This window comes from Squalius cephalus (genome assembly GCF_949319135.1).
Source record: "Squalius cephalus genome assembly, chromosome: 7".
NCBI classification, from domain to species: domain Eukaryota; kingdom Metazoa; phylum Chordata; class Actinopteri; order Cypriniformes; family Leuciscidae; genus Squalius; species Squalius cephalus.
The window spans coordinates 5,126,369-5,138,920 of NC_137128.1; the positions used below are offsets into that span (position 1 = coordinate 5,126,369).

Consider the following 12,552-nt stretch of genomic DNA (forward strand, 5'->3'; position numbering starts at 1 on the left):
TGCACCTCTCCAAAAATGTAACAACGCGTCAATTCTACGCGGACACAAGCGCTGTGATTGGTCTACTAGAACCCATCCCTCGGGTCTCACATGCTCCCTCTGCATGTGTAACTGCGCGTCAACATGGACAACGACGCAGAATTGTAAACGAAAACCAATGTGTAGTCTACAGCATAGATCCTCCGGCGTAGGTCCGACGCAGAAGTATAAATCAGCCTTTAAGTGTGTGTGTGTGTGTGTGTGAGTGAGTGTGTGTTTGGTGTGGGAGTGGCAGGGGTTAGTTGTCATAGCGAGTGAGAAAGGTTGACATTTTCCCAGAGTTTACAGGAGGAGCCACAGATACAATCAAGACACAGCCTGTGGAAAACACTTTTATTCACTGGTGATTACTGCTGAAACTACTGGAGTCATATGAAGGCAAACACTGTGTCCCACAATCATGCTGTAAACACGTCAGTGGTTTAAGAGAAGGCAAACACTGTATCCCACAATCATGCTGTAAACACGTCAGTGGTTTAAGAGAAGGCACATGGGAAACTTTCAACAGCATAAACTTACGTTCATGAGAGCTTACTCTGGCCCATTTCCAGTTTATATACAAGAGTCCATATTTCAGAAGCAGAGGAATGAATCTGAGATTACTGTGTGTGTTCATCTCCAGCTGATCCGGTGAGCGTGAGAAGACCGTCAGATGAGCTCAGACTCGTGGCGCGCCAGTGCGGCAGGAAGAGTCTCCGAGCAGCGGCCCGGGAAGTGAAACCTGCAACCAGATCATATCTCATGAACGTCACATCACCACTGCAATCTGTCCATCATTACTGTTCAGAAACATGTATTCATGTAATGAACATCAGGCACTCACTATAGGGTTTGGTTTAGGGTAAGTTGCATGTAATTATGCATAATTTACTGTTAATACTACAGTAACTACATGGAACAAGGTCACTATAAAATAATGTTTACACTTTATTTTAAGGTGTCATTGTTACAATGTAATTAAATATTTAAGTACTGAGTAATGATAATTAACTACATGTACTTACTATAGGGTTAGGGTAGGATTAGGATTTGGTTGAGGGTTAGTTGCATGTAATTATGCATAATTTACTGTTATTACTACAGTAACTACATAACCAAATAAAGTGTTAGCATTAGCAAATCCACTTAAGATCAAGAGTAAAGCGCAATATTCCTCACTCAGGTGTGCATGTTTTATTGGTTTAATAAGTGTTCCAGGTTCCTTATCGCTGTCCATTACTACGGTTCAGAAACGTGTTCTCTGTTCAGCTGTATTGTGGGGTTTCTGGTCCAGGTCACAAGCTCACCTAAAGCGTGCTGTATTCGGTGTCCTCTTAGTGTTGAACTCGGCCACGGGAACGCCTCGGGACGCCACCTGTGGGCCGAACACGGCTGCCGGATACACCACAGAGGACGTGCCCACCTGAGAGAGGACAGGAGCACACCTCAGACTCAGCAGAACATCCTTAGCAGTGTGTGTGTGTTTGTGTGTGTGTGTGCTGAAACTGACCACCAGACACAGGTCACAGGTCTCCAGCTCCTTCTCCACTGCAGTGAGGATGTGTGAGTCCAGAGTCTCCCCGAACCAGATGACGTGAGGCCGCAGCAGCCCATCACAGCCCTTCTGCTCACACCTAAGGAGGAAACACAGGGATCTGAAACACAAGGATCTGAAACACAGGGATCTGAAGCACAGGGATCTGATACACAGGGATCTGAAACACAGGGATCTGAAGCACAGGGATCTGAAACACAGGGATCTGAAGCACAGGGATCTGAAGCACAGGGATCTGATGCACAGGGATCTGAAGCACAGGGATCTGAAACACAGGGATCTGAAACACAGGGATCTGAAGCACAGGGATCTGAAGCACAGGGATCTGAAACAGTGATCTGAAGCACAGGGATCTGAAACACAGGGATCTGAAACACAGGGATCTGAAGCACAGGGATCTGAAACACAGGGATCTGAAGCACAGGGATCTGAAGCACAGGGATCTGATGCACAGGGATCTGAAGCACAGGGATCTGAAACACAGGGATCTGAAGCACAGGGATCTGAAGCACAGGGATCTGATGCACAGGGATCTGAACCACAGGGATCTGAACCACAGGGATCTGATGCACAGGGATCTGAAACACAGGGATCTGAAGCACAGGGATCTAAAGCACAGGGATCTGAAGCACAGGGATCTGAAGCACAGGGATCTGAAGCACAGGGATCTGAAACACAGGGATCTGATGCACAGGGATCTGAAGCACAGGGATCTGAAGCACAGGGATCTGAAGCACAGGGATCTGATGCACAGGGATCTGAAGCACAGGGATCTGAAGCACAGGGATCTCTAACAGGGATCTGAAACACAGGGATCTGAAGCACAGGGATCTGAAACATAGGAATCTGAAGCACAGGGATCTGAAACACAGTGATCTGAAGCATAGGGATCTGAACCACAGGGATCTGAAACACAGGGATCTAAAGCACAGGGATCTGAAACACAGGGATCTGAAGCACAGGGATCTGATGCACAGGGATCTGAAGCACATGGATCTGAAACACAGGGATCTGAAGCACAGGGATCTGAAGCACAGGGATCTAAAGCACAGGGATCTAAAGCACAGGGATCTGAAACACAGGGATCTGAAACACAGGGATCTGATGCACAGGGATCTGATGCACAGGGATCTGATGCACAGGGATCTGAAGCACAGGGATCTGATGCACAGGGATCTGATGCACAGGGATCTGATGCACAGGGATCTGAAACACAGGGATCTGAAACACAGGAATCTGACACACAGGGATCTGAAGCACAGGGATCTGATGCACAGGGATCTGAAACACAGGAATCTGACGCACAGGGATCTGACGCACAGGGATCTGAAGCACAGGGATCTGAAACACAGGGATCTGAAACACAGGGATCTGAAGCACAGGGATCTGATGCACAGGGATCTGAAACACAGGAATCTGACGCACAGGGATCTGACGCACAGGGATCTGATGCACAGGGATCTGAAACACAGGGATCTGAAACACAGGGATCTGAAGCACAGGGATCTGATGCACAGAGATCTGAAGCACAGGAATCTGACGCACAGGGATCTGATGCACAGGGATCTGAAACACAGGGATCTGAAACACAGGGATCTGAAGCACAGGGATCTGATGCACAGGGATCTGAAACACAGGGATCTAAAGCACAGGGATCTGAAACACAGTGATCTGATGCACAGAGATCTGAAGCACAGGAATCTGACGCACAGGGATCTGATGCACAGGGATCTGAAACACAGGGATCTGAAACACAGGGATCTGAAGCACAGGGATCTGATGCACAGAGATCTGAAGCACAGGGATCTGAAGCACAGGGATCAGACACACAGGGATCTGAAGCACAGGGATCTGATGCACAGGGATCTGAAGCACATGGATCTGAAACACAGGGATCTGAAGCACAGGGATCTGAAGCACAGGGATCTAAAGCACAGGGATCTAAAGCACAGGGATCTGAAACACAGGGATCTGAAACACAGGGATCTGATGCACAGGGATCTGATGCACAGGGATCTGATGCACAGGGATCTGAAGCACAGGGATCTGATGCACAGGGATCTGATGCACAGGGATCTGATGCACAGGGATCTGAAACACAGGGATCTGAAACACAGGAATCTGACACACAGGGATCTGAAGCACAGGGATCTGATGCACAGGGATCTGAAACACAGGAATCTGACGCACAGGGATCTGACGCACAGGGATCTGAAGCACAGGGATCTGAAACACAGGGATCTGAAACACAGGGATCTGAAGCACAGGGATCTGATGCACAGGGATCTGAAACACAGGAATCTGACGCACAGGGATCTGACGCACAGGGATCTGATGCACAGGGATCTGAAACACAGGGATCTGAAACACAGGGATCTGAAGCACAGGGATCTGATGCACAGAGATCTGAAGCACAGGAATCTGACGCACAGGGATCTGATGCACAGGGATCTGAAACACAGGGATCTGAAACACAGGGATCTGAAGCACAGGGATCTGATGCACAGGGATCTGAAACACAGGGATCTAAAGCACAGGGATCTGAAACACAGTGATCTGATGCACAGAGATCTGAAGCACAGGAATCTGACGCACAGGGATCTGACGCACAGGGATCTGAAACACAGGGATCTGAAACACAGGGATCTGAAGCACAGGGATCTGATGCACAGAGATCTGAAGCACAGGGATCTGAAGCACAGGGATCAGACACACAGGGATCTGAAGCACAGGGATCTGAAGCACAGGGACAACAACAATTTATTAAAAGTTTAAGATTCATGATTTCAATTAATTATAGACGCATTCTCATTAGTAAAATTTGTAGAAAACGTATAGAAAAACCTTTATAGAAAAAACTGGAATCCAGAATAACTAAAATGGAATTTGGGGGAAAAAAAACATTTTCCATAGGGTTGTGTTTCATTAATTTTTTGTTAAACTTTTAATTAATTGCTGTTAAATGGTATGTTTAATGATTTAATGGTATGTTTAGTAATGAAAAGGCATGCATAATTTATTTAACCATTAAAATGTAGTTCATAAAACTTAAAATGGAGTCGGTGTGATACCTGGGCAGGTCTTTGACAGGTATGAGCACGTCTGGGACATCAGGGTCAGGTGACCTGACAGAGGATGAGAAGTGTCAGGTGACCTCGCATCATTGAAACATCATCACAGTGGTGTGGATCTGCTTTATCAGCGGCACTGCTCATGGGTCTGCGGGCGAGTGAATGATGACCGGACTCACCCTTTGCCCTCCAGTGATGGACAGATGGGGCTCTTGTGATTGACCTCCACATGTCCACAGCTCACACATCTGGTCTGATACTGGTTACCTGCACACAGAAACCACAAATCTGTCAAACTAACACAAAAAAGGACCGATATTCATCCAAACCAAAACAAACTTCACTTGAAGCGCTGGAAACGCCACACGCTGGCGACCCCTGCTGGTCACAACACTAGAAATGCAGCAAAAGACATTTATAAAAACCTTTTTCAAACCAATTGCAAATGTTTTATTGAAAGTGTAAAATATGCAACTAACAAATCATCTATCACCATTAAATATGAAGTGTCATCATAATATGTTACTTTAATACATCTCAGTGATTTATGGAGAGCTTGTTTTTTTGTTATACAGTCAAATAAGAAACTATAACTAAAACTCTTTTTTCTATAGTACAAATGTTTCATTAAAAATGTCTACAAATGTATAAAACTGGTTAAAACAGATCACGAGGCGATCTAGTGAACTTTCGAAACGTTTCGACAGTTATGACGTAACGAGACCTCGTTTACTGAAATCACATGAGTTTGGCAGTTTGATACGTGCTCAGAATCACTGGTTTGAAGCAAACGATTCGCAAAGGTTTCTTGAAGCGTGTTTCAAAAGCGCCCATCACTACTTTATGATCCTTTGCTAGAGAAATCATTGTGGCCAGAAAGTAAACGTAATGTATACTGTCAAAATGAAATGCGATCAGTATGTGAAATAAAAACAATCTTGTGAGCGTTTTTCCTGAAATCCATGTTGTTGTTGAATTGAGGGTCCATTCTATGGGTGTTAAATCATGAAACTTTCACCTGTTTGAAAGTTTGAAAAGATGCGCAAACCACGTGTTTGGTTTGATATTTAATGGTATTAGATGATTTGTTAACCGCATAGTTTACACTTTCAATAAAACATTTGCAATTGGTTTGTAAGAGATTTTTTTTTCATGTTTTTTGCAGCATTTTCACAGTTCTGACCAGCAGGGGTCGTCAGCGAGTGGCGTTTTCCAGCGCTTCCAAACAGGGAATCAGTTAATGAATCAATTCCTTCAATTGATTCAAAGTCTCATGTAATTCAAATCTTTGGTGATTAGTTCTGAGATGAAAGAAAACACACGGGTCTGATAAGAAGAAGAACAAAAAACAACGCAGATCTGAAACTGAACTCTATCTACCAGCGTCGTGTCATTTAGCCATCATCTGAATTCAGTTGTCAGTTCATCTCTAAGTGTTTAATCCCGTTCTGTTCACGAACAGAGTTGAACAGAGTGACAACTGCATTCAACAACCAAATTAACTCTGGAATGTTACAGGTAGTGACATCCGCATTTACAATAAATCTAACAACTATTTCTATCTAATAACTCTCTTCCTTTTCTGTTGATGTTCAAGTCGCAAAATCTTCTTATTTCCACAACAAGATCAACGGCTCCTCCAACACACGATCACTCTTCAAGACATTCAGCTCTCTCCTCTGTCCACCTCCTCCTCCCCCCACCTCCTCTTTAACTGCTGACGATTTTGCTAACTTCTTCACCAACAAAACAACAACTATCAGCAGTCAGTTCTCAGCTCCACACACACAGGAACCCAGACCAACCTCTTCCACAGCCAATAACCCTCTCTCCTCCTTCTCTCCGCTAACCGAGGAAGAAGTATCTACACTTCTCCTCTCCAGTCATCCTACCACCTGCCCTCTAGACCCCATCCCCTCACACCTTCTACAAGCCATCTCTCCCACACTTCTACCAGCACTCACACACATCATCAACTCATTCCTCCATACTGGCACTTTCCCTACAGCATTCAAGCAGGCTCGGGTTACTCCTCTGCTTAAAAAAACAACATTAAACACTAGGGATGAGCGAGTACAGCATTATCTGTATCTGTATCTGTATCTGTTAACCATATGAAGTATCTGTATCTGTATCTGTACTCGGACTGGGCGGGGCCTAACCCGGAAGTGGACGGGATTTAACCCGGAAGTGGGTCGTGTTGTCTTGAAATGGGCGGGGCTTTAACCGATATGTTATTTTAAGCATGCAATTGATATGGGTTGATCAGAAAACTGTTTACATGACAGCATCAGCATTGAGCTTCAGATCAATGGTTTTGATCACGATAACAAACGAACTGCAGAACAAGTTTTGCAACAATGAGTACAACACATGCAGTTGCAATTATGAAGTAAAATGTAATGAACAAGAGGTTTCATCTCAACTAGGGCTGGGTGATATGGACCAAAAGTCATATCCCGATATATTTAGGCTGAATTTCGATATACGATATATATATCCCAATATTTTTTTATTTTTCATGTTTTATTTTTTTCAAAATTTGTTAACACACACACACACTGTCCCCCTTTACTTAACATAAATTTTAAGAATATGACTAATAGTAAAGACTAGTACTAATAAATAAACATTAGGCCTATGCTAAAGGTATTAAATATCAGTCCCAAACTAGTTTTTGTTAATACAATGTTAGTATGAGCCACCACAGTCATTTAAAAATATAAAAAAATAACACAAAGAAAAATAGTGGCATTTTGGGGTTAATATGGAAACGACAGTTACCATGGTGAATAGGCTACACAATACTAACAAGAACTGTTAATGAAACATGGAAACTGCTCCTGGTGAATAGAATGAAAATCATACCTGCATTACTTTTATTTCGTGTAATTTAGAACGTAACGGCGTTGCATGCTCGTAGTTTCTTTTGCTCTTTATATACAGTGAGGCGATACACAGCGCGCGCCGCCGCATTTGCGCGTGCAATTGAGTGTGCGCTACGACTACAGTATAACGGCTGACAGGACAAGAAAGTCCGTTTTTCTGAGGTGAAAGACTTTATTTCATGTTATAACATAACGTGCTCTAAACACGCACGCAAAGTGGAAAAGGAGGGGCGGGGGGCGCGGGGAGCAGTGCAGAGAGCTCCGGGTCAGCAGATTGCTTGGAGCAAGGATCACAGCGCAAATTTGAACTATATCGTTATGCGATATGGTCTAATTCCATATAGCATTTAAAAAATATATATATATTCTTTATATCGATATATCGCCCAGCCCTAATCTCAACATAACTTTCTTTTTTTTTTAAATCCGAGCACAGATATTGACTCGTATTACTCGTATAATACTCGTACTCGACAAAAGTGCTTTATCCGTACCGGATACTCGTTTCAGCCGAGTATCCGGCTCAACTCTATTAAACACATCACTTGCAGAGATTTACAGACCTATCTCTCTCCTACCATTCATTGCGAAAACACTTGAACAAGTTGCTTTCAACCAAGTATCATCCTTCCTGTCTCTGAACAACCAGCTGGATGTCAACCAATCCGGCTTCAAGAAAGGGCATTCGACTGAGACTGCATTACTGGCGGAAAATGCATTACAATCGCAAAAGCTGCTTCCAAATTTTCAGTTCTCATTCTCCTGGATCTGTCTGCTGCCTTCGACACTGTGAATCATCAGATCCTTATGTCCACCCCCTCATCACTGGGCATCACAGGTACTCCTCTCCACTGGTTTGAGTCCTATCTCACAGGTAGATCCTTCAGGGTCGCATGGAGAGGCGAGGTATCCAGAGCACATCAACTGACCACAGGGGTTCCCCAGGGTTCAGTTCTTGGTCCCCTCCTCTTCTCCATTTACACCACATCACTGGGACACATCATACAGGCACATGGTTTCTCTTACCATTAATTAATAAACTAATTATATAAAACTATTGTAAATGCACTACAAATAAACTGGTTCCATGCCTTTATTAATAAAACTTATTTAAAAAATACAAGGCTTAAGACATTTATTTTCCTTTGGTGGTACAGCCTGAGACATGCACAATAAAAAAAAATTGTTTTGCTTTTCCCTCCATTGTACTGAACTCGTACCGAACCGTGATGTCTGAACCGAGGTATGAACCGAACCGTGACTTCTGTGTACTGTTCTCAAGCTGTCTGGCGGACATCTCGGCATGGATGAGGGAACATCACCTGAAGCTCAACCTGGCAAAGACTGAGCTTCTCGTCCTCCCTGCCAATCCGTCTCTACAGCACGACTTCACTATTAGATTAATCATCAATCACCCCATCAAGGTCGGTCAGAAATCTTGGAGTAACATTTGATGACCAGCTGACTTCACAGACCAAATTTCAAAGACAGCTCGATCATGCAGGTTTGCACTGCACAACATCAGGAAGATCAGGCCTTTCCTAACTAAGCATGCAACACAACTTCTCATCCAGGCCCTGGTTATCTCTAGGCTTGATTAATGCAATGCTCTTCTGGCTGGACTTCCATCATGTGCAACTAAACCTCTACAAACGAATCTACATCCTTACCAGAAGCCTACGATCAGTCAATGAGCGACGTCTCGTAGTTCCATCACAGAGAGCCAAAAAATCACTCTCCAGAACATTCTCATTCACAGTTCCCTGCTGGTGGAATGCTCTCCCCACCCTCATCCGGAAAGCAGAATCCCTGACAACATTCAAAACACAACTGAAAATGCATCTCTGAGTAAGTGTGTGAGGAGGTGTGTGTTTTCTGACCGTGGACCTCCAGCACATGCTTGGATCCGACGCGCTGGTGCAGCTGGTCGATGTTCTGTGTGATCGGCCCTGTGAGCATGTGTGTGTAAGTAAGTGTGTAAGTGTGTGAGGAGGTGTGGAGGTGTGTGTGTTCTGACCGTGGACCTCCAGCACATGCTTGGATCCGGCGCGCTGGTGCAGCTGGTCGATGTTCTGTGTGATTGGCCCTGTGAGCATGTGTGTGTGAGTAAGTGTGTAAGTGTGTGAGGAGGTGTGGAGGTGTGTGTGTTCTGACCGTGGACCTCCAGCACATGCTTGGATCCGGCGCGCTGGTGCAGCTAGTCGATGTTCTGTGTGATCGGCCCTGTGAGCATGTGTGTGTGAGTAAGTGTGTGAGGAGGTGTGTGTGTTCTGACCGTGGACCTCCAGAACGTGCTTGGATCCGGCGCGCTGGTGCAGCTGGTCGATGTTCTGTGTGATCAGCACCAGTGATCGGCCCTGTCGGCGGAGCCGCTCCTCACACTCGGCGATGGCCCTGTGAGCGGCGCTGGGCTCGGCCTGCAGACACAGCTCTCGCCTGTAGTGGTAGAACTCCCACACCCTGCTGGTGTGACGGCAGAACGACTGCGGCGTGGCCAGATCCTGCACACACACACACACACATGCTCAACACTGGACTACACTTTCTTTTTCCTGAGAATGATAGTTCATGTAATCGCATTGGACTGAAACCTGGTGAATTTGAACAACAGGGTATAACAACTTCCCAAAGTTTGTTGAGAATTTTTTGGGTGTTTTTCCTCCACCTTGTTACAACAAAAAACATCTCAGTTACGCATGTAACCCTAGTTCTCTGAAGAGGGAATGAGACGCTGCGTCTAAACGCTGTGGGAACGCCCCTGTGTGATTGCATCATGAAGGACGTATGGAATCAGTCCAATGGCGAGACGGAACGTCATAGACGGGGACGTCATCGACCAGGAAACTATAAAGCACACCTGAACCAAACAGTGTCAGCTTCTGATAGGCTGAAGCAAGTCGATAACGGGCATGCCAGGAGTGTGGCAGGGTGACGCAGCGTCTCGTTCCCTCTTTAGGGAACTAGGGTTACATACGTAACCGAGATGTTCCCTTTCAAGGGAACTTGAGCTGCGTCGACTCCATAAGAGCAAGTGTCCGTCCGTGTGAAGTCAGTGTGCACATTCAGACGAAAGCATCTGCGCCCCTGGAGTGGAGCAGAAGTCAAGATCGTGAAACCTCACGAATGTGAGAGGTGAGGACCAGCCTGCTGCATCACAGACGTCTTGTAAGGAAATTCCTGACAACTAAGCTTTAGAAGCAACCATACTCCTAGTCGAGTGAGTTCGTACAGCCAATGGTGAAGGCTGACCAGCCAACTGGTAAGTAAGTGAGATGGCCTCGACGACCCACTTGCTCATTCTCTGCTTAGATGCAGGACTCCCTGGGTGACCCAAAGCAAACGAACAACTGTTCAGAATACCTCCACAGGGCAGCTCTGTGGACGTAAGCATCTAAGGCCCTAACAGGGCACAGCAGATTTAGTTTCTCTTGATCTGACGTCAGAAAAGGAGGAGGACTTTACCATGCCAGGCGAGAATTCCAGTCACGAGGGTGAAACCGAGAATGCTTGAATTTCTCCAATTCTCTTAAGAGACGAGATAGCAAGAACAAAGATAGTTTTAAGAGCGAGGTATTTCTCAGCAACTACTTCAATGGGCTCGAACGGAGCTAGGGAGAGGCCTTCAAGTACAACGGCCAATTCCCATGTCGGTGCCTTCGTGCGGACTGCTGGCCACGAAGGAAACAAGTTATTGATGGGTGTCTCCCCACAGAAACTACACTCAAAGGGATGTGGTAAGCACTAGTGGCGCCACGGAGGGGGATAACCCTGCGGAGAAGCGCTCCTGCAGGAACTCCAGCACTGCACCCACCGAGCAGTTAACCGGGTCCAGCTGGTGCTCTCCACACCAGAAAGTGAATAAACTCCACTTCAAGGCATACAGTTTCCTTGTTGACGGAGCTCTGGAGTGGAGGATGGTCTCCACAACCTCGGTTGAGAGACCTGAACTTATGAGCTAGGACCCCTCAGAGGCCAAGCCCACAGTTCCCACGGTTTCCACAGTTTACCGGCAGGAAACAACTGGTGTGACTGCTCTAGGCCCCTCCTCGGAAGGAGTGAGCGCCCCTCAGGAAAACGCTCGCTGGGACCCTCAACGCCCCGGTATAAAGGCGGGGTTGGCAGAACGGTCCCCTGATGACACCGAGAAAAAACGGGCCTGTGAGCAACAGCTGCAGATGGAACAGCAACGGCAGTCAGAGGTAAACGGTTGGCTGGGGTTATCCCCCTTTATTAATCTGTCACTTAGTAAAGACTACGGCAAATCAGCTGTTCTCCGTAGTATACTGTTACAGTAGAAGGTCGCGAAGTAGCAGTTAAAGTCGCGCATGCACAATAGAACGACAGAATGCCGTTGCCGTTCCACCAGAGGCTGTTGCTTAACGTCCCTATTCTTTCTGTGGGGGAGCGCGAGACGCGACACTGCTTCTGCTGCGCCTGGTGTGAGGAGCTGGTCGACGGCCGGGGATGCTCCCTCCCAGAAGTCCCGAGACATGAGTGCGGAGTGGCAGGAATTTCTGGAACGCTGCCGCCTGTTTTTTTCTTCGTCTTGAAACCTCTCGATGACTGTTTACGGAGTCACTAAAGAGGCCAGCAGGGGAAAGCGGGGCGTCCAGAAGGAATGGTTTTTCTCTCTCCTTCATTCCTGAGAGGTTCAGCCATAACTGCCTCTCAGTGGCTCTCACTCACGTCTTTTAGTAGGTCAGCCTGGTATGCCTGCATGATTGACATGGTGTGTGAGGGATGCCGCAGCCTGACCTGCCGCTGAATAAGCTTTACCCACCAAAGCCGATGTATATCGGAGTGGCTTGGTGGGTAATGCCGGTGCTTTGAAGGACGATGCAGACTCAGGAGAGAGATGGCTCGCAAGCGTCTCTTCAGCCCTGGGCTTCGCCCCGTAACCGTATTAGAATAATTAATAATGTTAGAATATTAGAATGTTGACAGCTGGGGACTAAATACACAGTATGAAACCGTCTTTTCCAGGACTTCGACACCTCAGTGTGGAGGTCGGGAAAGAACG

At 46.3% G+C, this 12,552-nt stretch overlaps 1 protein-coding gene across 2 annotated transcripts in view; it reads right to left on the reverse strand.

The window, feature by feature from the left end:
- Nucleotides 1–218: 218 nt before the first annotated feature.
- Nucleotides 219–12,552, reverse strand: part of LOC307162469 (NAD-dependent protein deacylase sirtuin-5, mitochondrial) — a 19,116-nt gene continuing 6,782 nt past the window's right edge. The window contains exons 4-9 of one of the 2 annotated variants that reach the window (XM_079877798.1): nucleotides 9,808–10,033; nucleotides 4,824–4,911; nucleotides 4,645–4,698; nucleotides 1,529–1,652; nucleotides 1,326–1,441; nucleotides 219–760 (exon numbers count right to left, since the gene is read on the reverse strand). In XM_079877798.1, the coding sequence (XP_079733924.1) occupies nucleotides 688–760; nucleotides 1,326–1,441; nucleotides 1,529–1,652; nucleotides 4,645–4,698; nucleotides 4,824–4,911; nucleotides 9,808–10,033 (681 nt within the window). In that variant the 3' untranslated portion in view covers nucleotides 219–687. The remainder of the gene's footprint in view (nucleotides 761–1,325; nucleotides 1,442–1,528; nucleotides 1,653–4,644; nucleotides 4,699–4,823; nucleotides 4,912–9,807; nucleotides 10,034–12,552) is intronic. The other variant, XM_079877797.1, reaches the window with a different exon arrangement.